The sequence below is a fragment of the Fusarium fujikuroi genome, chromosome FFUJ_chr06, assembly GCF_900079805.1.
Source record: "Fusarium fujikuroi IMI 58289 draft genome, chromosome FFUJ_chr06".
NCBI lineage: Eukaryota > Fungi > Ascomycota > Sordariomycetes > Hypocreales > Nectriaceae > Fusarium > Fusarium fujikuroi.
In genome coordinates, this window is record NC_036627.1 from 390,787 (window position 1) to 415,907 (window position 25,121).

Sequence of the window (25,121 nt, forward strand, 5' to 3'; positions counted from 1 at the left end):
ACGTGTTCTGGAGTTTTCACTCCACAGCCGTTCGTAAGACCAAGTCATCCTACCACTGATGGCAAATTACTCAGAGACAGTAAATTGCCGTTCTTTTTGAGATTGCCATCATGCATTGGGATGTGCGGTACAGGGAAAATAATGATCATCTTAATCCTTTTCGGTCTTTTCATCTCGGCTTATTCGAAGTCATGAATAAGCATCAATATTCCCGCACTACACCCGTTAGACCGGGCAAATGTGGATACAGTCATCGAAATAGCCCGAGGATGCAACGGGCAGAGTGAATCAGTTTGTAAGCCATGGTATACGAAAATACCGAGATCCAGAGACTACTGAGCATTTCACCTACGCAGTCAAAGTGAGATTGCAAGTTATAAAAGACATATTGTCTCCCGCCATGGAATCTCATCAAGCACAACTATCGTCTACTACAGCTACAATTACAACTACTCTTCACTCTTCCATATTTTCACATTTGACAACGATCAAGATGGCCATTTACGCTAAGGACCAGCCAGCAGACTTTACCAACTCCATCGAGAGAGTCGCAATCGTCGGCGTAAGTACATGCAGCTTTTAGTCCACCGACCGGCACTAACAAATAGGTCAGGCCGGTGGTACAGTCGGCTCTCACATCGCGAACGCACTTCTCCAAGCCGGAAAACATACCGTAACCGCTCTGACCCGTGATGGAAGCACTAACGACCTTCGCGACGGAATTGTAATCGCCACGATCGACTATAATGACGAATCAACACTCACCGCTGCCCTGAAGAACCAGCAGTTACTCATCATAACCTTGGCTCCCAACGCTCCCAAAGATACTCACAGCAAACTCGTCCAGGCAGCCGCCAAAGCCGGTGTTCCGTACATCATGCCGAACGGATACGCTGGCGACATTGAACAGGTCAAGCTTGGGAAAGACACCCTCCTTGGACCGATCGCCAAAGCGAACAGAGATGAGATTGAGAGACTTGGTATGAAGTGGATCACCGTTTGTTGCGGATTCTGGTTCGACTACAGTCTTGCTGGCGGTGAGAGTCGTTTCGGATTTGACTTTGACAAAAAGACACTTACGCTTTATGACGATGGGAGTGTGAAGAACTCGACATCCACACTCGCGCAGGTTGGAAGAGCTGTTGCCAAGGTTCTGAGCTTGAAGGAACTTCCCGATGATGAAAACGACAATAGTCTCACGGTCTCAAGTTTCTTAAACCGGGCTGTTTACTTGAACAGCTTCGTCGTCAGCCAGAAAGACCTGTTTGAGAGTGTCAAGCGCGTCACTGGTACTTCAGACGCGGACTGGACTGTTACTCATGAGTCGAGCAGGAAACGGTATGAGGACGGTATGGCGCAGGTCAAGCGAGGAGACATGTCTGGGTTCAGTAAGCTGCTCTACGCGAGAGCGTTCTTCCCGGAGGATCCGAGTGATTTGTCTGCGAAAGCGCAGAATGAGCTGCTTGACTTGCCGAAAGAGGATTTGGATGAGGCTACGAAGGATGGAATCGCTTTGGTTGAGGTTCTGAAAGGTCGCGGTGAGCGCATGAAGCATTAGTTCAGGCAAAGGCTATGCAAATGTGCATTTTTAGTATATTTAGTCACTCCACTCAGTCCCCAGTCTTACCAATCCTTCAATAAAGCCTCGATCCACCTCGAAATTTTATCGCTCGGATTGTTGAAGCGAGCGTAAGGCCTTTTACACCCAACCAGGTCAGCCGATGGAAAAACTGCATCCCTTGAGCAACTGTTTCGGGCAGCTGGCAGGTCAATTGAGTACGAGTCCCTCTCTCACAATATGAACCTCCACCCAACAGGCTTCTGCGATGGATCCAGCACAGCCTGCAGGCAGCCAAGGGAGGCCTCATTTATCACCCAATGCAGATAGACTCGATTGGCTTCTGGCCCTTGACCAGCGCCAGAAACTGTTTGACCTGTCTGTTATTTTCTACTTCCAACTGCGTTTCTTTCGTATCTGAATTTTGAGTTTCGCTTTCGATAGTAGCTTCCGTTCATTGCAACGTCTAACATTCAACGACTGTAAGTTCCAGTGGCACTGGCCCTACTGCAGTTGAATCAGGGCCCCACTGCTGGAACTACGCCGCAGACTGCCCCTCAAGACGGTTAAACTAAACTTGAGGCCCCGCAGTTGCTTCTCTTACCTCTTCCCTTCAACATCACACCAAGACACAACAAGACATCTCTTCTAGCCTTTATTCTTCCATTAACTTTATCGTATACTTTTTTGTTGACGTTATTGCCTCGTTTACTCTCTCAACCTCATCGGCTCCATCATGGAGAACCCCATCGCGCCTTTGAGCACATTAATGTTGGACCAGCCATCTTATCTGGACTCTCTATTCGGACTCGTCCATTCAACAGAATCTCTATCGTCAAAAGGCTTTGTGACAACCCGCCTGTCAGAGGCCGACCTCGAGAAAAAGCGACGTTGTGCGAGATGCAACATTTGTAAGAATCCATTGATCTGATCCCAGAGATATAATCTGACATGTCCAGTACTTATCAAGGAAGAAAGAAGAAGAAGTCGACAAAAGGCATTTCTCGCAAAACAGTCCGTGCCTTCGACTAATCCAAATTCCCTGCAGAGCAAGGTCACGGACGAGGTTGATGCAATTCGGATGGATCAATTGCAGCTGAAAGAGCCGAGCAAACCAGCTGCGCTCTGCAAGTTTCATGACGGGAAGCTTGTCAACAAGGTAGTAGCTCTGAAGTCCCCAGTAATAAACAGGGCTCACTAACAGCCATGACAGAAGTGGACTTGTTGTGACCAGCATGTGATGGGCCCTCCTTGCAAGGAAGAGGATGAACACAAACCTGAACAACGTACCCTCAAAGAGATTTCCAGTCGCTGGCAGTACTCCGCAACGCCATCTACCACGACAAAGGAGACACGCAAAGCTGTCGTAATTGACTGTGAAATGGGAACTGCCGCATCTGGTGACAATGAGTTGATCCGCCTGACTCTTATCGACTATTTTTCCAGCGATGTTCTGATCGACAAATTCGTCTGGCCTGATGTTCCAATACAGCACTTGAACACCAAGTGGTCAGGCGTAACATGGAAAATGATGAACGAAGCGCGGAACAAGCGAAAGTGCGTGTTTGGCTGGAAGAACGCCCGGTCTTTGGTCTGGAAGTTCGTGAGTTCAGAGACCATCGTTATTGGTCATGGTGTCCAATCAGATCTTACTTCATTGCGATGGATTCATCCTCGACTTATCGACACCCTTATCGTCGAGCGTGACAATGATGACAGGAAGACTGGGCTTTCGCTGAAGAGGTTGGCGGAGGAGCGATTGGGCCGGGCCATACAGCAGGGGAGAGGTCACGATAGCCTTGAGGATGCGATTGCGACACGAGACTTGCTTCACTGGAATGTTCTGAAGTTGACTGGGGGACTTACAGAGGCTTGAGTGGGACAGAGATGTCTCTTTGATGTAGCGGCTGAGGCTTTTGACGGTTGTATCTGGCAATGATTTCTTGCGGCAGATGAGCGTTCGTTGAGGATAGCGTTTCCATTGTGAACTTGGGTGTTCTAAGTCGGGTAGGTCATAGGCCTGGATTCCACGCGTGAGAAAGGTGTCAGAGTCTTTCTATCTTGTAGGAACTTTCAGATCGCATGTCAGAGTTATTGGTTGTCTTCTTTGGAGGCATGAGCGCGGTGTATCGCATCATACTCTAGTTTTTGTCTTTGATGAGTAATTCAGTGACTATACCAATTTCCATATACTTTCCCAGATACGATGACCAAGCTTTCATCGTCGCCAAAACCAAGATAACACAATATAAAGTTCTTAGTTGCCTTCGCCTTGTCTTATGATAAGAGCTCACCGCTTTGCAAATGCACTATTAATGTTGATCAGGGCGATTTGACAACATGATTCCAGTAAACACAAAGCTGCCTAACCTGTACGACTTCCACGGCCACCTATGATACAAATTGCCACAAGTTGAATATGTCTGAGCAGTGCACTGATAATATATTGATACTGGTACTCATATTTTCGTAAATAGCGGTGATTTCTTGGCAGAGCGGCTGGATGAGCCAAATATCCAGAAGCACCTTCCTACCGAATGAACTTGTTGTAAGATATAGAGTAACAGAATGGCATTTTAAGTAATAACTCCTTTCAAAGGATTTCGTTAACGCAGCAAGGTTATGGCTTTATCTCGGATGTTGTTCTGTTGCCCGGAAGTGAGATACTGAACTGGATGATCACCACATACCAGGTGTTGGTCATGCCACCGCAGCTAGCGAATCATCAACCTACCCCGACGTTACAATCGCGGATGCATGACTACTGCTCTTGGTCTTATCAACGCTGATCTGAGTAATTTCGGAAATATACTGATAGAAAAGACGCTGACGCCATTTATGTGCAGAATGAGCAGTACATTGTTCGTTCGGTGATTGGGTTGGTTATAGCATACTGTTCATGCATCCCGCTCGCCACACAGGATGCTACATCGGTTGCATCGCGACAAGATTACTAAAAGCAGTAAATAGCGGTCTCGTGGGGGACATAGGATGACCGGGAATTAATGTCGTATTCCCATCCGCGAAAATAAGCTTAAAAGAAGGTTTTCTCCCCGACCAGCCACCATCTTCAACCCGACCCCATTCCCGACTACGCAATCAACATGACAGGCGGTAGCAAAGAAGTATCTACCGAGAAGGTCCAAGGCACACCTGAGTCGTTGGTCCAGGCTCGGACTCAGACGTTCCTGTTGTTGCTGTCCTGCAAGAAACACCTAAGAGGAGCTGGGAGTCGTACATATGGGATACTTTCGACAAATCGCCTGAAGAGCGCAAGTTCTTGTTCAAGCTCGATGCTGCTCTCATGACATTGGCGTCGTTGGGTTACTTTATCAAGTACTTGGATCAGGTATGTGAGTCTCGGCGGTGGTTGTGAAATGAGACTGACAAGATAGGTCAACATTAACAATGCTTTTGTTTCTGGTATGAAAGAAGACATGAATCTGTTCGGCAATGAGTTGAACTATATGCAAACATGCTGGACTGTTGGATATGTCATCGGCGAGATCCCAAGGTAACTTTCTCCTCTCCTGTCACTTTCAATGTTATACTAACTGCTCAGTAACATGTTATTGACACGCATCCGACCGAGTATCTGGATCCCCGCCTGCGAAGTGACTTGGTCCGTCCTGACGATCCTCCTCACAAAATGCACAAATGCTACTCAGCTATACGTCCTTCGTTTCTTCATCGGTCTGGCAGAAAGTACCTTCTATCCCGGAATGCAATACATCGTCGGCTCATGGTATCGCAAAGACGAACTTGCGAAGCGATCATGCCTCTTCCACGCCATGGGTAATGTTGGATCCATGGTCTCAGGCTATCTCATGGCTGGCTCGCATAACCTCGATGGTGTCCATGGGTATCACGGCTGGCAGTGGTTGTTCATCACCAATACAGTTGTTTCTTTCCCCATCGCCATATCAGGCTTCTTCTTCCTACCTGACTTACCTGAGATTACGAGAGCTTGGTACTTTACACCAGAGGATATCGCCCTGGCAAAGAAACGAATGGAACTAGAAGGTCGAGCCCAACGATCACCCTACACGAAAGCAAAGTTCAAGAAGATCTTCACAAGCTGGCATATTTACACCTTGGTCCTCTTGTACATCCTCTTCAACAACGGCAACGGCGGAAACTCCCAGCCCGCATTTCCTCTCTGGCTAAAATCAGAAGGCTACTCCATCCGCGATGTAAACCTCTACCCCACCATCGTCGAAGTAATCAGCGTCATAACAACACTCATCTACGCCTGGACATCAGACAGTCTCTTCCGCGGCGCACGCTGGCCCGCCATCGTATTCTCCGGCTTGGTCAAGATAATAGCCTACGTGGGCCTCACAGTCTGGAAAGTCCCTACGCCGTTCACGTGGGTATGCTTCATGCTCTGTGGTTTTGGGGGCGGGATCAGTGGACTTACGTTTGCGTGGGCGCATGAGATATGTAGTGATGATAATGAGGAGAGGGCGTTGGTTACGGGGGCGATGAATCAGATGGCGTATGTGTTTCAGGCGTGGCTGCCTTTGATTATATGGCAGCAGGTTGAGGCGCCGAGTTATCCCAAGGGATATCCTACTATGGTTGGGATGGCGGTGGGGTTGATTGGTATTGCGTTTACTATTAGGGCGTTGCATAAGAGGCAGATCAGAGGGCATAGGCATGCGTTGGTTGGTGAGGCATAACATGACAAATGAGGATGTATGTATGAGTCGAGTATAGTATGTAGTGAAAGCCTCTATATCTATCGGAGCTGTACAATCTTGCCAGTCTTCTCTTGTCCGTGGTATCATACTCCAAGCCAATCCTCAACTGGTTATCATGTAGACGAATATCCTCCATCAACAAAGATAGTCTGCCCTGTCACAGCAGCACTAGCATCACTCGCCAACCAAACCGCAACACCTGCAAAGTCCTTCGGTAGCCCATTCCTTCCAATCATCGTCCTCGCAGCATGAGCATCTGCCTTGCCCGGATCATTGAACGTAGCACGCGCCAAGGGCGTATCAACAAGACCTGGCGCAATCGCGTTGCACAAAACGCCATGCTTTGACCATGCCTCAGCTTGTGAGCGTGTCAGACCCAAAAGACCTGCTTTAGAAGCTCCATAGGCACCGCTGTTTCCAAATGCTCGGAAAGACTGTTGGCTGATAATGTTGATGATACGTCCCCATCCTTTCTCAGCCATCTTTGGTCCAAATGCCTGACCGAGTGTGAACGGTGTAGTAAGATTCACGGCGATAGTCTCATCCCAAGCTCCCTGGGAGAGATCATTCATATGAGGTCTATAATTAACCCCCGCCGCATTAACGAGAATATCCGGTGTTCCAGCATTTGTCTTAATCGCATGAATCGCATCGCGCACCGAAGCTTGGTCTGAGAGATCAGCGACGATCGCTTCAGCTGTGACGTGAAGATCCGCTAGGTGATCAATAGTATCTTGAAGCGGTTTCGGTCGTCGCGCGACAAGAACAATCCGACAGCCTGCGCGACCGAGAGCTATCGCCATTTCGCGGCCTATGCCTGACGAACCGCCAGTTACGACGGCGACTTTGCCGGCGAGGCTGAAGAGGCTGGATAAGTAGCCTGAGATGGCCTGGGGGCTTGGGGCCATGGCGGTGAGATGACGCTAAATCTGGGGATAGTTTAAGATGTTAAGGAATGAGGGTTTGTAGTGACAGTGGTTATAAGGGCAATAAAGATAGTCGCGTGTTGATTTGGCTGGGATATGAGTCTTGTGAGCGAAATCGGCTGACGGGAATTGGTGCACGAGGTGTACTGATAATTGCACGTATGCGGGGTAGATGAATCGTGACTCAACGTTATTGACTAAAGCGGCATTTCACGATAAAACATCATGATCACAACAAAAACATGAAATGCCTCGCTCAATAAAAATAATTGGGCATAATAATTATGAAAAATGCTTATTTTAACGCCAGGTCAATCGCTCAAGCAGTTGCTTCTATCCTCACCAGAACCAACCACCAAGTCTCAACCCCAATATCAACAACCCCAGGCCCATTGACCTCCAAATGAGCAATATGATCACTCAGCGCACTCAAAGGCCCCAAAGGTCCAGCGCTCTTGTCACCTTCTGCTGAAGCTTCCAAAAGCGCCTTTACAGAAACGCCGACGACTTCTGACAATTGTTCGGTATTGACCAGGCTCGCGTGCAGGCCTCGCTTGTTCAACCAATCGTGATTCGCGACAACGACATATGCGACCGCGCGTTCAGCGGCTGTTTTTGGCTTCCGCGTAGCTGCTGCGATTGTTCGAGCTGGGAGACTAACGACTGTTCCTACAGCACCGAAAACAGCGCCTAGGGGGATTGATATAGCGCCCCCAACGACACCAGCTGCTGCGCCAAGGATGTTTCCGCGCTTGGTGTTGGCGGCGATGTTCTTCCCCACGCTCTTAGCATGGTTCTGAACATTTTTGACGTAATTGACAGGTTGTTGGCCAATGTTCTTTGCGACATCTCCAGCGTGATTAATAGCGCGTTCTCCGACCTTGGCTGTCATGAAGGCGGAGATGGTATCTAGGAATGAACCCCATGCTTCTTTTGTGATGCCGTGGCCGAGAAGAGCGGGCGCGTAAGCTTTTAGGAAGGGAGATGTTTGGGTGGGACTCTCCTGGGGGATGGCGATCGGGGGTTCTTTGGCGGATGAAGCTTCGGAGTAAGACGGCAGAGGAGATGCAGAGGGGAAGTTGAAGGGGTTCTCGGCGGTTGGGATCTTATCGGATGATGGTTCGTTTGCAGATGAGGGGCCTGCTTCTGCTTGGTAGGCTGGTGAGGGATCTGATGGTTGGGAGGTGTTGGCGAGATGCTCTGCTTCTTTGCTTGAAGACATGATGAGAAGAACCCGAGATCAAAAGTTGAGTTTGTTGGAGATGGATAAGCAAGATGTGAGTGAGATGCGAGGAATTGAATACGATAAATAAACCAGCGACCGTAAGATCTTTAAGTAGCTGGTGAACACGGCTTAAATGCCACTTCGTCATCGGTTATAACGGCATCGTGCTCAGCCCTAAGATCTGAATTAACCCAGATACTGAACCAATAGGAGACTCCGACAGTCGCGCGGCTGGGTTATCTCGAATGGCTTGACGGATCGAGACTAGTGCGACAACCTCAGGGTAAGCGAGAGCGAGAGACTCCAGTTGTGACGCTACGCAATGAGGCTGTGCTGACCTCGAATGGGTTGCTATGTTGAAGATAAAGAATCAGAGGGATCGGGACAGATCACGTATAGATTCATGTTCAAAATATCATTGTGGACGGATGAGACTTTTAATCTTCTTCTATATTCATTCCCACTAGTGAAATACCCAAGCCTCACTCAACCACTCAAGTTCTCCTCATCTCGCCGCCACTTATTCGCCTTGTAATAATGAATCCCCCCCTGCTGGATAAACATACATCGAACACTATTTCTTCCACTTGCCCACCAGACCCGCTGCGACTCCGCACATCGGGAGAAATGCGAGACAGCTTCGTCTTCAGAGTATGATCGATCGCGAGCTCGAAAACACGGATTGGACGAGATATTTGCGTTCGACACGGATATGAGCGATGCGTCGTTTTGACTCCAGATCTTCCTATGACAGCCTATACAGCTTACCCCCGTCTTGACCTTTCCCCTACGAAGACTGAGGCAGGGGAAGATGATGCTTGCTGCGAGACGGTAGTGTAGCCAGCCGGGGTTTAGAAGGGCTCGGCCAGGTTCTTCCAGGGTACTGTCGACTTTAATATAAGCGGCTAGTAAGTCCTTTGCTAGAACGCCACGAGTCTTGGACATTTTCTGAACGTCATCCCAGTTGTGTGTCTTGAAAGAACGCACACCCATCGACTCTACGGTATTGGTGATGACATCAGCGTGGTCGGTGTACAAGCCCTTCCACGGTTGTCTTCTACTTATGCGTGCTGGGTTGACGAGAGCTGTCTCTGGTGAAGTGCGAAGACACTGAAAGCAGCAGCGTTCAGCAGTAGGGAGAAACAAAAAATCGCCGAACTGTCCGCAGAAAGTGCACTTCGTTGTCATCAGTGCGGTGTAGACATCCGAGTATGAGACATAACCGCTAAGGTCTGTTCGTCTCAAAGCATTGAGGGCATCAGGGGCGTGGCGCAGAACTCGCTGGTAGAAGAGGAGAGCTGTTGCGAGGTATCGCGCCCTCCGGCTAACTTGTCTAAACCGGCGGAACGAATCTATGTCTAGCTGCAAGAGGATACCTTCGAGGATATCCTGAGGGAGGCGCGCTAAAATACCCAGGTTTGGGACTTCAGTTTTGTAACAGTGGGAGAATAACCGGTACACATCCTTGGAAAATTGCTCTACTTGGGAATCGTGATGGGGAAAGTAGTATTTGGTACGTTTGTAAAAGCAAGTGCTGAGAATTTGACTTCTAGTGGCTATTATGTCTTGCGGGATACTGGAGGGTCCTGGCACCGAGTTGGTGTTTGGTGCAGATATGGAAGCCATTTCGTTGATTTGCTGAGGTGGAATTTAATCGATGGAAGAGTTTCCGAGAGATGAGAGATGAGAAAGATTGGTGGGAAAGGAAAAAACGTGCGAATACTTTGTTTATCTACTTCAAGTACCTAAGTTCTAAACTCTCGCTTCTGTGATTCATGGTCTCTGGTAAAGTTAGGAAAGTACACTTTGGCGGTGGACGTGGAGTAGCATAAGAGGTACAGTGTTTTACCAGTGCCATTTGAGTAAACTTCGGTCATGTGCATCGCAGGGTAAATCATGCTTTCCATGCCCTTTGACCTATGATAGGATCGAAGATAAACTCCAATGAGAAATCTGAGTTCCTCTCAGCGACTGACCAGTGACAGGGTTGAGATTTGGAACTTACATCGAACTTACTTTGGATAAAAGTACGTTGCAGTCGCTGTCAGGTTCTTTAAGGATTCACAGTTAATCGAGAAAGATAAGCTCTTATGGCGTATGTATCTAGCACTCATGACCCAAACTAGCTCTTGGATAAGTTTACGTCGGTCTTCTTAGGCGGTTAACGAGTATACAAACCTCGATTATAATTGATTCACAGTTCTTGACAGACTAAGCACGATGTCGTTGCGCTTCATGAGGCCATAATAGGTTGTAGAGCTGATTGTTCAAAAAAAGTGTTCGAATTACGAGTGTTCTTAGAGAAGACTGTTTTGATGTGTCAAGAACGGGTAATCGAGCCTCAGAATTATCTTTGCAAGAATGAACTGGACACTGTGATTATCGAAGGTTTGGAGGCTCTCGGAACCAGAATCAGCAGTACATACGCTGAGTAATAGTGATACGGGTGGGAGCGAATATACGTAGTGTCGGCATCCTTGTCAACTAATACACGCGGAAGAGCACGTCTTTGTCATCTCTATCTTCAAAGACGAGATATATCACGATTTTACCGAATCATGGACTTTACAAGACTCTTACATGTTTGCTATCTACTAGCTTTGCTACTCTTCCACAATCGCATAACCATAGTCTCATCTCCCTTTCATCGCAGTCGCATAAGATCTCATCCAGACCCCAAAAAACCATAGACAAACCGAACAAAGCCTTGCTACCGTTTCCCTCTAGCCTCCTGATCAGACTCCCCCAGAACTAGCCGCTAGGGTATGCCACTTGGCATAGCCAATCAAGAGACAAGCGTAGAAGACGACTTGTGCAGCAACGCCGACCGAAACCCAGAACTCTTCGTTATTTACCTCCGGCAACTGAGCCACGAACCGGCCACAGTATTCGGTTCGTTCTGTGATTCCCCAGTGAGCACCGCCATTCGCGGCAAACCAGGCCTCCCGACCAGGAAGCTCGCTGTTCTCCCAGACTAGCTTTGCATGCTCGCAATTCTGAAAGTGCCCCTGGAAGCCTTCGTGTGAGTAGCAAGTGTCGCGGTTAGCGACAGCGCCGTAGGTAGTTCCGGTGGCAATTGCCTGCAGTCTTCGTTCATTAAAGGCCTCCTGGCAGCCTCTGCAGCTGAGACCTTTCTCTAGTACACCTGTGGAGGTGTTGAGATAGGGAAAGTTAACGCATGCAGCGGTCCGGTAATGGAGCCATTCCTTGTCGAACAGGGCTCGCATCGAGTCTGATGTCTCGAAGCCCAACTCTTCTTGAAACCAGAAGAGGTCATCTACTGACACGCATCGAGCATTCTTGATCATTCTTCTAGGGCGTAGATGGTCGCGAACTTTCATAACCGCCATGGATGACTTGCGGAGAGACTTGAGGAGATGAGAACGATTGCCGTGACCTTTGTACATCCCGAATCGAGTATAGAATGGAAGTATCTCTTCCGTCCCAATCATTGCCATCCTAGGTGAGGTTCTGAGACACTCGTGACATGTTCTAGTACATGTCGGTAGGAACAAGAGTGGCCCATATTCCTCGCAGAAATTGCACTTGTGGGATGTAAGCGCCAGGTGTATCTCGCCAATGGTAATGTGACGGCTCAGGCCGGTGCGAGAGATGCTGATAAAAGCGGCCTTTCCATGAACCATGACATCCTTGCAGTCGATTACAATCTCTGTGATCCGGTGCGCTTTCGCGTTGAGGTTTCGGAAGTTCCGAAAGGACTTCACGTCAAGGCGAAGGAGGATGTTGCTTACAATGTCTCCCGGAAGTTTCTCGAATGGCCCGAGACCTGCAGTTGGTGTCCCAAGAGGACTTGTCAGGCCCTTCGGGATGGGGCCGAGGTTCTCTAGCACGGGAAAATACCACTTCTTTCGGACGTAGGAGCATTTCTTGCGGATATCAGCCGCTTCCTCTGGTGTGCTAGTCAACTGGTTGGTAGTATCTTGAGGGGTATATCTATCTCTCAGATAGATATCCAGCTCAGACATTCCAGTGGGGACTAGGTCGGACATCATGTGAGAGATGGATCTTGAGACGGTCAAAGAGCCGATGTCGCTACAACGGTAGAGCATTAGTCTAAAGGTCCAAGGCGAGACAATGCAACAGATAATGCCAACCTTGTTGGGAATGAGTAGGTATTGGGGGACAAGAAGATAATGGGGTGTATTGACAACCAGCGACTAGAAGACGACACTTGAGGGATGTGATGAAGATAGCGTGTGTTGAGATAGGATACAGGTTGTCAGATGTTGTTGGGTAATGGGAAGTGAGAGATGGAAGAGTGCTGAGAGAGGAGGAAGTGATTCCAAGACGGAGGGACGATCGAGTAGGAGGTATATCAGGTATTATGGATACTTGTTTGACACTGGCAGACCAAATTCTCTAAGAGATGACGGGAATCTCTGTTCTCCTTTGCTTCCTGGCACTGCCAGAAAACGGAACAGCTAGCACTACACGTATCATGGCTTGGCAGGTTCCTACGTGACAGGCATCTGGGCACAGAACAGCTCAGCATTATAAGCTGTTCGAGCGGAGGCTCACCACTACTGACGCGTATGCATGCCCTTAATCAACGATAGTAACGTAAATATAGAGCAGCCTAGGTTTCTCATGTTCCCCTCCCAAGTGTCCTGCTCCATTGATCAGGGGGCCTCATCAAAAGGAGTCAGAACTGTCTGTAGGAGACTAGAAGTCAATTTGAAGATAAAGGGCGACTACAGACAGTACTTTATTCAGCGAACGAAGGGACATTTGATACGAATGCCCGATGTAAGTGCTATCTCAAACTCCAATGAACAACTAAAAGCGTACTCCGAACTGTGCCCCCAAGACAAAACTAACTCCAAATTGTTAAGGTCCATCCCTCTGCCTGGCTGAATCCCTTCAAGCAAACTTCTGTATCATACCAGATCCCTTTACCCTCGGCACAAGAACTCTCCCATTCCGATACTCATACTCCAACTCCGTCCTGGAACCACGATCCTCTTGAAACGACACCTGTATAATCCGCATGACAACTTTAAGAAGGTCTGCATACTCCGGATACTCCTGCTTAACGTCGAGTTGCACGAGCTTGAGAGTTTCATTATCCTTCTGGGCGTCGCGAGCGAAACCACTGATGATGCTCATGTCTCGTTGTGTCGAGAGCCCAGCCCCCATGTTGATCCAAAGAACGTTTTGCGCTTTGTGGAGACTTTCATACTCGCTAAGGGAGCTGGATCCATCATCGAGAGCGACGTAAATGAATCGTGACGAGATATCTTCTAGACGTGCTGGCGTGATTGTGGACGCTGTCCCGTTCTCTGCCAGTGCGGAAGCCAGTTGGTCCGCAAAGCTGAACAGATTGTCCTTTGAGCCCGGTAGAATATTAACCATTAGTCGCTGAGTCGAAGTCACCGCTGTTGAGATGACACAGTAGCAGGATTGGCCGATGTAGTCGAATGTCTTCGTCGCTGGTTCGAGTCCGCTGAACTGACTACCCTGCAGCAGCTTGTTCCAGTCATCGTTCGAAGGGTATGGCAATTGTTCACACCGTTCATCTAAATCACTTGTCAGTGACTCTAAATGGCCAATGTGAGTAGTAGAACACGTACCTGGCCACATATTCTCATTCATACCCAAGATCAGGCTGTAAGCGGGTGATATGTCTGACAATCCGACGAGAGCGAGGACACCGCCAGGGACGAGAAGTTTGCGCAAATTCGCCAGTGTTTCCGGAAGAGAGTTGACTGTATGAAGGATGTTGTTGACGAGAATAATGTCGTAGGTACTGGGATTGATGCCTTGCTCAATAGCATCGCGGTTTATGTTAAGACTCTTAAGCTTGAGGAAGTCTTTGGTGGTGCCCGCCTTGGTCTGCTCCAGCACTGAAAGCGACGAGTCGGTAAGAGTATATGATACACTCTTCTGTTCTCGTAACGCATCGAATATCGTCTGTGTGTTGTTGCTCGTACTGGCGCCGACCTCGAGGACGTTCAAAACAGGTTTCTTTGTCGCGTATGAGGAGAGATATTGTCGGAGATGCCCTCTCATCTTCTGCATCAACTCCATCCCGTCTTGCATCCGATTGAACCTATTGCCTTCCAAAAGCAGCGACATCGGATTAATAGTTCCTTGTAAAATGCCTCCCAAATTTGGTCCAATCTTAGCCAAAATCTCTCCCTCCACGCCCATGCGCGTAAGCGACGATAAGATCTCAATCGTAACCGTCATCGTCACATCGCCTAGCACAAGCTTACTCGCCGGAGACGAGTTATAGGCTTGCATCCATTGATACAATTGTTTCCGGAAGCCGGTTAGTTTGTAGGGATCAAAGTCCGGGATATCTAACGGGATGTTGTTAAGAGATGCGCGAATAATCAGCGCTGCGGCGCGGGCTAGTGTGATTTGGTGATCGGCTGTTGCCTTGCATAGTGGTGTTCTGGGTCGAAGTTCAGAGCCGGTGAAGAAGTTGGCATCGGGCTCCCATTCGACGTGGTACACTGAGTCCCAGTCATCATCGTCGTTGATGACGACTTGGTCTCGGATGATAGGTTGCACTATAGACATGACTGGAATGTGATGGTCCAGTTGATAAGATAACGATGTGTAGAAGGTTGGTGATGTTCTCTCTTCATAAAGCTATAAAGGAGAAGACAGAAAGTGTAGGCGCCAAGCAAGTCCTTATATCCCTCCAAAACCCCAAAATCTTACCACTTCCGGAATGGAGAGGGGGCGATGACATTCGTATCTCCGGGGCGTACCCCAATATTTCTCGGAGCCGCAAAGCATGTGAGACCCTTTAACCCCACGGGGAAATAAACGGCCGAGCTTCCGATACGTGCCCGCGTTTGGGGTAAGTGGTGCCATAACATGTTACTGTGACTTTTTATCTCCTGATCAATGTGGAGTGATGAGATTGATTTGGGAAGTTGGGGAAAACCCCGCGTTTGAGCATTGATGAGTGAGATGGTAGTTTGGGGGTTTATTGCCTGGGCTCGGGATCAACGCTTGAGACGATGTTGAGGAAGAGAGGCTGCCGTTGATTCCGTCGCCACAGCGGCCATTCATCGTTTCTTCAGCCAATACTGTTTAGTGCTTTGTCGATAATACTCCACTGTTCCGTTGAGGTTACGCTGAGGCTCTATGAGGAGCAGCTGATCAATGGACTAATGCATGTGATTGCGGGAAACTCCACAAATCGCATCCGCAATACCACTCCAGATCGGAGCCGTCGCATTCGTCTTCTGACGGGCAGAATAACCTGTTTTGACGTAATGAGGGGATTTCACAAGCTGAGGGAGATATCTCGGGCCGCCGGTGTTGGTTCCGGATGTTCCGGATTTGTTCGGGATGACACAGCGACTGAGGGATATAAACACCTGTGTCACGGCATTATTACTCAGTGCTGCACTGATGTCTTGCCACGTGCTGTACAGTATGTGAAAGGTAATAGAGTCCAGTCGAGTAATCGGGCCATTTCCTTCTGTGCCGCAAGCAGGAGTGAGGCGGCAGCATGTTGGGAAGCAGATGCGGCATTAAGCTTTCAAGTGTAGCAGCTCAATTCAAGCCGCGCAATTTAGCATTCTAGAGTCTACTACTGTAGAAATTGCAAAGACTGAGATATTAGGGGGGCCTGCTTCAGTAAGTACGTAGGTTCAGTTCATGGTGACGAGCGACGAGCTGCATTGGCGCAACGAGCCTCCCAGTCTTGTCAGTACGAACGGCAATCCCTGAGGGTCAATTCCATCCCCCACCGCTGGTCCTACGTAAGCGAGGCAATTGGGTTGAGCACAGGGTTCACTTCCTAAGTTACGGGGAAGAAACGGAGACACCTTGCTATAGGGCGTTTGCTGATAAACCCTGATGTGCATTTCATCTATATCAACTGAAGGGGAACGGCCCTCGCTGTAAATGTCATATACAATATTCGCTTTTGAAGTATTCATATATCTCTAGGCCATTAAGAACGAATCAGTTACGAGGACCTGTACCGTGACAGATGCTGGAAGATTTTCCATGATCCAGTTGGCTCCAAAAGCCAGAACTTCGATTTCTCCACGTGAGGAAGGACCATCAGATTTCAGCTAGCCAAGTAGGCAGCTGTTTTCTAATATGTGACTCGTTTCTATCATATGTTGACTTCCCATCTGGCGTACGCTACGAATTTATACCAGTGCCGTTGAAGAACGAAGATACATCGTCAACGAAAGGATGTTTGTGCAGAAGGTATCTGGCATGCTCCTTCAGAATCTTAGCTAGCCCTACTAGCGGGTATGTTATTATATAGATCTATCAATCGACTATATCTGCCACATGCGTCGTTGTCCGTAGATAGAGCCAACTGACCTTCCCTCACTGATGGGCCAAACTTGGGTTTTAGAGACCCCTTCCACCAAGGCTCCAAGCGCTTCTTACGGAAGAGGCCTATCCCGCTTAAGCACCTTCAATACGCCCGTAGCATTGACTGCAGTGTTTGATGTCTTGAAGGCTGACAGAGCCAATGCTGCCGACGCCGGTATTGATACTAATCCCAGTGGCCGACTTATCTAGGGATACCAGACAGTAGTCTTGAATGGACTTCTCTTTAGGCTTTTCGTTTTTCGATAAAAAATGAACCATCACGGTTGAGAAATTGACGGGACTTGTGGCACTTGTAGCCTCGCCGGCCCAGGCAACACCGCTTTCGACGTCCGTCAAGAACTGACACCGTAGCCTGAAGTCAGCTGAGCTCTATACACTCACAACTTACCTGGGAGGTCGATGGCCAATATTGTACAGTAACTATTCGTACAGCTCTATTTGACAATGGCTAAGCAGAATTAGGGCAGAGCCCGGTTTAGGTACTCGATTAGGATCAGACTCCATGTTGTGTACAAGTTGTAAATATGCTTCGTAGGTATGTAACGAGAACGGGACATTGAAGTGATTTTAAGCCTCGCCATTAACCTATTGTTCTGCTATCTGAACTGAGTGATGACTTGGCTGTTCATCGTTACCGCGTATGATCCAGACCAGGAAAGATGGCTCAATAAAAGTGCAACTCTACAATTAATAAAGTGTCTGTTTTCATAACAACCGAATGTGTCTCCGGTTCTGCTTTTTCCTCGTAATTCCTGCCCGGGATATCATGCATTCTCGGTCTGCGCCAATTGCAGGCCATGTGCTCCCCAGAGCTGCCCCCCCTCACTGTCAATCTCCAAGTATGGAAACTCACTTGAAAACACCAGCTTTCTTTCACGGCGAGTGAAGCTCTTCATCAAGGGCGTCCAGTATAGCTGCCCGTCGGTGTTTCAAAGCCGCAAGATGCCGTCACCGCAGAATTCTAACAGCCGAGGGGACTGACCTTTCGGTGCCTCCTCGCTGGACCAAAAGACCTCATCATGCTTATCAAGGACTTCGAATCTACCGTTGTTCCGGAAGAAAAACTTGACGCCATTCTCAAAGTGTAGAAAGGCTGTCTCAGAGGGACTGACTTTCAGGGTGCCGCGCTGGAAGGTACAAGAGTAGTCTGGTAGACAGGTTAGTGATTGTACAGAGTTATGACCACTATCTGACTTACCAGACGCGTGGATGCCTTTGGCCAGAGCGACCTGGTTTAGTTTGACCTGCTTGCTTTCCTTCTCCGAGACGTCATCTGTGGCCTCTTTGCCTATCTTGGCTCTGGTGGCAAGTTGTTGTTGATCCACCAACGTGCTTCCTGCGGTACCCATGGAAACGGCGCTCTGAATTCCCTTGAGTTTTGAGTACGTATAGAAAACAACACCTTCCAAGCCATCATGTGTAATTTCCAGTGTTTCAGTTGACTGCGCGTCATAATCAAGTGAAAAAACACGTATGGGCATATCAGTGTACTTGTAGACGAACCACAGCTTGGTCGTGGTCCCTGGTGGTAAGCCCCTACGGTCATCGTTTTCCTCAAGGGTTTTGATGTCTTCCAAGGGGATGACCAGCCGATCTCCGTTTTCTCCGGGACTCACCCAACCCTGGAGCTTAGCAGCCACGTCATACGATCCGCATATAGCGGCAAGAATCTGGAGCTCTTTGTAGTTGACGGTGGGTGCTGGAGTGTTGAGTGCTGGAGCGGTCTTGGCTGGCTGGCTGACGAGACTGGTCGGAGGATCATTCTTCACAGGGAGCAAGTCCGCCCAGACTTCAGGCGGGACCAGCATTCGCGTTGCCAGATCATTGGAGGGCTCTGTTTCATCTCGGAATACAAGGGATCCGTCACTGATACTGCAAGAGTCAATATCAGAAGTACAAGGTGTATGAAGCTCTTCGATGCCGCTGCTCGACTCGCTCGGGACGCAGTCCGCAACCGAAGACAGGAATGGATTTTCTTGAACCGTGGACTCTTCTTGCGGTATGGGTCGAGAAGATTCAGAAAGGGCTTCGTTGACGATGCCTTGCACAAGGCCGTTCTTGGGATTTGCGTCCAGAAGGTCGATGTTGGGCAGGAGCTCTGGGTGTCGTGTCAAAGTATTCACCTAGTTCGTAAAGTGTTAGACAATTCAATGGAGGCAACAAATTAAACTTACCACTGCAACAATCTTGTCCATCTCTTTATCAAGCGCACGGCGCGCAGCCAGGAGAGTGTTGAGTTCAAGCGGGATAGCCCTAGTTTTGTCGACCTGAGCTAGAAAACATGTGTCAGTTCGCTTAGGTGTCAGACCAGAATAGCTCAAGCCATACAATATTTGTCTCGCTGAGAGATGATATCCTTAACCTTTCTTGACAAGTCGCTGTACTGGATGTAGTTGTCAAAGAGCTTAGACGTATATGACGCAACACTGTCGTAATCAAGCGGCTTCAGGATCTGATGTCTTGACCATTCATTGAAGCTGCGATTTGCCTTGTACTTGGTAAGTATGGCCCTATTTTTCATTAGTCTGTATCCAGTGCCATAATGCTTGATGTTACCAAGTTCTCTGAGGATCTTGGGCGACAAGAGCAGGAAATTCGCCGGCTATCCTTAGTATAGACGCGACGTCTGTAACGCCTGTTACCTCTACGCCGTGGTTGACAGATGTGATCGCAACTTCTTTACAGATATTCCTCAAGTCCATGGCAGAGCCGGTTAACCCTTTTTTGACACTGTGGAAGTTAGCTTGATGCACGATGGATGTGTTAAATTCTTACGCTTCAATCATCTTATCCTAGTGTTCTGGGTCAGAGGCGGTGAAGGAGATGATGTTCATGAACAGCCCGCCTGTTATAAAGCCTGCCATGGTCAGCATGTAGCAGGAGAAAGCGCGTCGAGTTAACACAGACCAGAGATATAAGAGTCTCCGAACGTCTCGTTGAATCTGGGCGAGCCAGCTTCCATGCCATCGATTGGAAGGAATCTCGCAGAGCCTTTTAGACTGATGATTTTGCTCATCACCCGCACTGATACCATTAGACTAATATCGGCATCGTCGATCTTAGTGTCGTTGAGTACATTCATGTGTCCATGGACATCCATTATGCCACTTGTCATAGTGGCAGCGCGTGAAATATCCATCATATCGACGACCTCGGACAACCGTTCGAAGAGCTTAGACGTGGACGTGATTTTCGGTTGGAGTGTCTCTGAAGTTATCATGGTCTCATCCGTAGCATCGACGGTGCCGTCGATGCACATCGTCTGGGTGTACGAGTTGAACCCCATGCCCTGCAGATAGATGTCAACGAATGATCTCAAACGTGGCTACGTATGACAAAATGGATGAGCCGTCCTCGTGGTAAGTGTCAAGAGCGGTCAATTCTAATAAGCAGTGAAAAAACCATACCAGACGCATGCTGTCATTGTAGGGTGCAAGCAGGAGGGGCATGGCGACCTCGGGAAGTGGGATCTGCGGTAGAGGTATCGCAAATACTGGAAATGTTAGGAAACAGGATCGCGGTCCTTTTTTAGAGTCATGGCAGGGCTGACGCACACTCTGCCCTATTGCTAGCATGCTTTGTGGGCAAAACTCAATAAGCCAGGGTGAAAGTTAGATTTCGGCGTGTCACAAAGAAAGGTTTAGTCTCTTGTTAAATGGCTGTTCTGTATTTAAAGTTAAGAGATCTCATGGTGGTGAATATCAGTTTAAATGTTGGATGACTTTTCACTTATAATTCTCCTGTCCTACTTTTCTCCTATCCTCCTATCCTATTTTTTTCCCAAAGTCACGTGATCTCAATTTCACCATTCTCCTGCAGGATTGGCGACACGTCAGATAATGCACTGAAAAGTCAATGGCGGCAAAGCAAAACAGGCGATGCGCTGCTCTTGCTGACAGCAAAGCAGAAAAAGTCTTTGCGTTGTGGTCAAGATTCTTGATCACATGATGCGGGGTGAATGATGTTTTGCAATCCCTGTGTAGATCTCTAGATGTCCAATCTCCTGGCCCCACAAGCTTAAATCGACCTCGCTGGGAATCTGTGGCCCGGGCTACCCTATACCAGTCGCACAACAAATTTCGCACTTCATCACAGCCGTGTGTTGTCACCACAGAGCAATGCCATCATCAAAGCAAATATTTAAGAACATGTACTAAACTGGCTCTCCTTAGATAGCATGGTTGCAAGGTGCAATATGCTTACCCTATAGCTTCCTCCCACAAGACCTGAACTCGGAAAGAAAGAAACCTCAATGCCAACTAGCCAACTTACGAGGCCTCGTTATACATCGGCGTGAAGTCTAGCAATGCCATATGCGAGCCCTGATGTTGAAGTGTTAATTCGCTAAAAATGTGTTTTTCTAACTTGCTTACCCTACAGAGGTACTGACACACTCCGACGAGGAGGATCAGATATTGAAAAACGGAAAAAGACTTCATCGAACTCCAACTTGGGCAACAGCTCATGTTACAAACTGCATTTAATCGCGCGACGTCTTGGAAGATTTTCTCAAGTTGTGCATAGCGGCTCGGCATGGTAAGTATAGGCTGCCACTACCTTTCACCCAGCCATAATGCAAGCCCATTTTCGCTCTCCAGCGTATGTAATACACATTAGTTGGTCATAACTAGTCATTCTCTCCTGGAAACCTGATATGATAGAGTTTTGCCTTAGTGACAATGGGATACTTGCCTACCCTGAACATTCCTAGCCAAAGTAGCAGGCGCGTAGTCAATTTGTCTAAGTTCAGGATGTTGTATTTGCTAATGATTTCGAGGGGCGCACTATCAAGTACATGGACATCTGACGTGTTTATAAGCCTTGCTTGGGAATGCGTGTCGATGGGCTGTCTTCAGACTCATCAAGAATATTTAGCGCAATTACGTCTATTTGAAGCCCCAACGATTCTTGATCCGATCAAAAATGCCAAGCCATCCTCACAGTATCTGTCTCGTTCATCTCTTTGCCTACTCATCTGCGGGCTCAACATACACTGACCCAAACTTCTGAACGCAAACCTTGTGCTTCACGTCTGGCCACATTTCCAGGTACACACCAACACACTTCGACGCCCCATCGGGCACCTCTCTCGTCACTGAGGCCGCAATCTGCAAACGGAGCACTTGGTAGAAATTCGAATCATCGACCTTCACTCCGCTGAAGTCCATCATCATCCTTCGATTATCTCCCAACATGAACTTTGGCCGTTAGCTTTGTTACTCGGGAAGCTGTAGAGAGAACTTACAGATACAAGATCAACGCCACCGTCGACAGTTGTTGTCGAAACGCTGGATGATGCGCCTGTGACCTTTTCGTGTGATTTGACTTCCAAAATCACTTTGGTTCCCTCGGTATACCCACCGCGTTTGACCTGGTGGTCCCTGTATATAAACTCCAGACCGCAGAGTCGCTTCTTCTTAGGATTAAAGAACGCGGCGATCTGAGACACACTCGTCCAGCCTCCCTTGCCATCTTCTATCTCCCAGAAGAGCTTATCGCTATTTGTACATACTTCCTCGCGTATATGCGATGCGCTCGAAAGGCAGTTCTTGGCCAACGGTGTAGGTTTCGCTTTAACGTCGTTAGCGTCGCGATCATGGGAAGTAAGCCAAGCAAAAGTGTCCTGAAACAGAGTTAGCCTTTAGTCCTTGACATTTGGAAGTCTTACCAATCTCTCGAAGCGATTCTCTACATAACATGTTTCGTGCATATTGCATTGTGGCCCAGGATGCACCTCGACAGCATTCGGTTCAGCACTAGACTTTTCGATCCGTACTCCGCTGTACCTTGCATTTCTACCATGATGGCACGCGCAATTCTGCACTTCGTTCCAGAAGGTTAAGCCCGTGATTCTTTCACCTCGATAAACTTCGAGATGGCCAATCTCTTTAAACCACTGACCAACATACGCGGGTGGCCTTCCGTCCCAGAACTCGAAGTAGAGGCCTGATACATGATCTGGACGTCGGCTGCGTCCCGTTCTTCCGCATGAGATACCCACGCGCTTGACGCCGTCAAGAAGAACAAACGTTGTTCCTCCTAGGAGGCCTTTGTAGTAGCTGGGCGTGGTTGGCGGCGGCTTGGGCGAGACTGACTCCAGATGGTCAAGATGTACAAGTCCCATGGATTCTAGTGTCGCAGATAATGGAGCCATCTTGCGAAGTGCCAGTTAGTATCTCAAACAAAGACTTAGATACCATGGATCGTGACAAAACTCACACGCATATGTCCCAGGAATCCAGTTATAGTCTCTCCATGAGGCGAAACCAGGAAATTCCTTGTTTGTGAGGGATCCCTATCCCCAAGAGTCTTCCACCGCCCAAAATTAGTATTTATTTGAATCTCATACTTTTTGTCAGCTGATATTGTCTTTGGAATGATTGACGCGACTTACCGTGATGGAGTCTGGGAAGAAAGCAGCGCCAATAATTCTCTCGCCAGCCGGTCCATCGATAGAAACAGACATTTCAAGGGCCGTGTCTCGACATCGATAATCAGTTAAGAATTCACGGAAGCCGAACTCCCTTTCTGTTCCGTCATTGTAGTAGAAGCCCAAGCCTCTGACATTGTGATTTATATGATCGTGGAATATGGCGATTCTAGTGAGGAGTGGGAGCAATGAACCGCTTGGGCCGCCAAAGTCCATGTTCATGATGAACGTAGGTTGCGACGCTGCTACATCGATGGTGCGAGGCAATATAGTAACCACGTCCGGTTGAGGCGGTGCAGGGTGCCATACGTGCTGTCCTGAACTGTCGATAGCAGTAGCGTCGCCTAGCTTCTCTACCAGCTGGATAGAAACGACTTTGCAAGCCTGAACTCGTTAGTTACTACCTTTAGAGTGTGGATCAAGACGTACATCGAGGCCAAGCAGCAGACCGCTTACGTATCGGCCATTTTGCGGCTTTAGGATTTTGATGCCAACATAATCGTCAAGTGCGCCGACTTTGCCCACGACCTTCCAATCTACTCCACTGAGCTTATCCTTGATCCTAAAGGCAAGTCCAACTATACCACCAAAGGTCGTCGCCACCTTCAAAGCGATGACTTGATCAGTTTCCCCAATGAAAAAGGTTGTTTCTTTGTTAGTGTTGATCAGGCCAATGCGTAACTTCTCTTTTCCGTCTCGCCTCTGTACCCGAAAGCCTAATATATACTGCCTCCCATCGATAGACCCTCTGGTAACCGAGATCCATGCACCGCCTCGCAGGTTCAGGTATCGCGAGCCTGTAACCCGAATGCCCCCGGAAGGATTTGTGCCTGGTACGCCTTCAAACCCTTGTATCTTATGGGTCAATTCATATCCCTCTGAAGCTATATGCTCTCTCAATTGAGCTGTATCCTTCAGGCATGGACGCTGTTGAAGTATGGCGATTATGTAGGGCGTGATCTTGTCAAGACCCTTCCAGATCCAAAGCCGATTTCGCATGTGTCCTGTTGTAGAGCTGTCTTTAAGGGAATACTTGAGGTTGAAGTACAGATCTCGCCATGTCTCAGTGCTGTCGTGTTCCATCGGAAAGAAGTTCATTTCGTGATCACGGGTGAAACGACTTGCCCAGAAGGCTTGAGGAATATCGCCAGGCTTGCTGAGGTTCGCAATAGTCGTTGATGCAAGTCGAAGGTTGCAAAAAGACACGGTATTTAGAAAGTTGATGACACAATAGTTCAGCTCGGTAGAAAGGCTGGAGAAGACGTCCGACGATGCTTGCGTACCGTAAGTGCCTCCATCAACAAAGCGATGCGAATTTGGATGGGTGACGGCTATACTTGGATCGGCTTTCAAGAAATCCCAGTAGCCAGGGTAGCCTGCAAACGTGGCAAGAAACACCGCCGGTTCATTCTGATGGCGAAGATACGATATCCAACCATCGCTGTTGCTAGGCATACTCTGAATGAAGTCAAACAACGCCTGCAGGATCTGCTCGGTGTCATAGCGTCGCTCTGAGTTCAAGAACATCTGGTCACGGTATATGGACCAACATGCTTGGTGGATGAAGAATCCTTCATTCGGCGGGATGACTGGGTGCGGTTCCAAAGACCCATCTTCGTAATATCCGAGAGGCACGAGCGAGAAGTGAGACTGGTCTTCTTCACGCTGGTCTTCTTCACGTTGGACTAGAGGATGTCAGTATTGGCTTCAGCTACCGGTAAATTTCTGTTACATTACCAGCGAAGATCTTGCGCCACCAAACTTGTTGTCGTTGTTGGTCTGGTTGGTGGTGGCAGGGGATGGCAATCCCACAGAGAGCGCATCTAAGAGGCATTGTCACCTGTGATAGATTCAACACTTCTTTACTTGTCTATAATTGAACGCAGTGTTATCGATGAGATTCGGATGTTCGGATTAATTTCAGCCGACGATAAACCCT

The 25,121-nt window shown here is 48.4% G+C and overlaps 10 protein-coding genes; 3 read left to right on the forward strand and 7 right to left on the reverse strand.

Moving 5' to 3' along the window:
- Nucleotides 1–400: 400 nt before the first annotated feature.
- On the forward strand, nucleotides 401–1,558 carry FFUJ_05484 (probable isoflavone reductase family protein (CipA); the record flags this gene model as incomplete). XM_023578700.1 has 2 exons in its annotated part: nucleotides 401–562; nucleotides 614–1,558. The coding sequence occupies 2 exons, from the start codon at nucleotides 401–403 to the stop codon at nucleotides 1,556–1,558; spliced, it is 1,107 nt and encodes a 368-aa protein (XP_023431667.1).
- A 736-nt stretch (nucleotides 1,559–2,294) lies between these two features.
- Nucleotides 2,295–3,434, forward strand: FFUJ_05485 (uncharacterized protein; the record flags this gene model as incomplete). XM_023578701.1 has 3 exons in its annotated part: nucleotides 2,295–2,469; nucleotides 2,518–2,717; nucleotides 2,772–3,434. The coding sequence occupies 3 exons, from the start codon at nucleotides 2,295–2,297 to the stop codon at nucleotides 3,432–3,434; spliced, it is 1,038 nt and encodes a 345-aa protein (XP_023431668.1).
- A 1,228-nt stretch (nucleotides 3,435–4,662) lies between these two features.
- On the forward strand, nucleotides 4,663–6,240 carry FFUJ_05486 (related to transporter protein; the record flags this gene model as incomplete). XM_023578702.1 has 4 exons in its annotated part: nucleotides 4,663–4,672; nucleotides 4,729–4,907; nucleotides 4,954–5,072; nucleotides 5,121–6,240. The coding sequence occupies 4 exons, from the start codon at nucleotides 4,663–4,665 to the stop codon at nucleotides 6,238–6,240; spliced, it is 1,428 nt and encodes a 475-aa protein (XP_023432804.1).
- Nucleotides 6,241–6,374: 134 nt separating this feature from the next.
- FFUJ_05487 (related to 2-deoxy-D-gluconate 3-dehydrogenase) lies at nucleotides 6,375–7,169 on the reverse strand (the record flags this gene model as incomplete). Its single annotated transcript, XM_023578703.1, has 1 exon — nucleotides 6,375–7,169. The coding sequence occupies one exon, from the start codon at nucleotides 7,167–7,169 to the stop codon at nucleotides 6,375–6,377; it is 795 nt and encodes a 264-aa protein (XP_023431669.1).
- Nucleotides 7,170–7,506: 337 nt separating this feature from the next.
- On the reverse strand, nucleotides 7,507–8,409 carry FFUJ_05488 (uncharacterized protein; the record flags this gene model as incomplete). The annotated part of the gene is made up of 1 exon (XM_023578704.1): nucleotides 7,507–8,409. One exon carries the CDS (start codon nucleotides 8,407–8,409, stop codon nucleotides 7,507–7,509), a length of 903 nt encoding a protein of 300 aa, XP_023431670.1.
- A 489-nt stretch (nucleotides 8,410–8,898) lies between these two features.
- On the reverse strand, nucleotides 8,899–10,038 carry FFUJ_05489 (uncharacterized protein; the record flags this gene model as incomplete). Its single annotated transcript, XM_023578705.1, has 1 exon — nucleotides 8,899–10,038. The coding sequence occupies one exon, from the start codon at nucleotides 10,036–10,038 to the stop codon at nucleotides 8,899–8,901; it is 1,140 nt and encodes a 379-aa protein (XP_023431671.1).
- A 1,109-nt stretch (nucleotides 10,039–11,147) lies between these two features.
- On the reverse strand, nucleotides 11,148–12,422 carry FFUJ_05490 (uncharacterized protein; the record flags this gene model as incomplete). Its single annotated transcript, XM_023578707.1, has 1 exon — nucleotides 11,148–12,422. One exon carries the CDS (start codon nucleotides 12,420–12,422, stop codon nucleotides 11,148–11,150), a length of 1,275 nt encoding a protein of 424 aa, XP_023431672.1.
- An 871-nt stretch (nucleotides 12,423–13,293) lies between these two features.
- FFUJ_05491 (uncharacterized protein) lies at nucleotides 13,294–14,958 on the reverse strand (the record flags this gene model as incomplete). XM_023578708.1 has 2 exons in its annotated part: nucleotides 13,294–13,949; nucleotides 14,004–14,958. The coding sequence occupies 2 exons, from the start codon at nucleotides 14,956–14,958 to the stop codon at nucleotides 13,294–13,296; spliced, it is 1,611 nt and encodes a 536-aa protein (XP_023431673.1).
- A 2,667-nt stretch (nucleotides 14,959–17,625) lies between these two features.
- Nucleotides 17,626–20,201, reverse strand: FFUJ_05492 (uncharacterized protein; the record flags this gene model as incomplete). XM_023578709.1 has 8 exons in its annotated part: nucleotides 17,626–17,666; nucleotides 17,735–17,899; nucleotides 17,951–18,875; nucleotides 18,927–19,024; nucleotides 19,081–19,262; nucleotides 19,309–19,471; nucleotides 19,660–20,041; nucleotides 20,160–20,201. 8 exons carry the CDS (start codon nucleotides 20,199–20,201, stop codon nucleotides 17,626–17,628), a joined length of 1,998 nt encoding a protein of 665 aa, XP_023431674.1.
- Nucleotides 20,202–21,719: 1,518 nt separating this feature from the next.
- FFUJ_05493 (uncharacterized protein) lies at nucleotides 21,720–25,016 on the reverse strand (the record flags this gene model as incomplete). XM_023578710.1 has 7 exons in its annotated part: nucleotides 21,720–21,950; nucleotides 21,998–22,375; nucleotides 22,421–22,906; nucleotides 22,972–23,100; nucleotides 23,147–23,566; nucleotides 23,612–24,867; nucleotides 24,920–25,016. 7 exons carry the CDS (start codon nucleotides 25,014–25,016, stop codon nucleotides 21,720–21,722), a joined length of 2,997 nt encoding a protein of 998 aa, XP_023431675.1.
- Nucleotides 25,017–25,121: the final 105 nt, after the last annotated feature.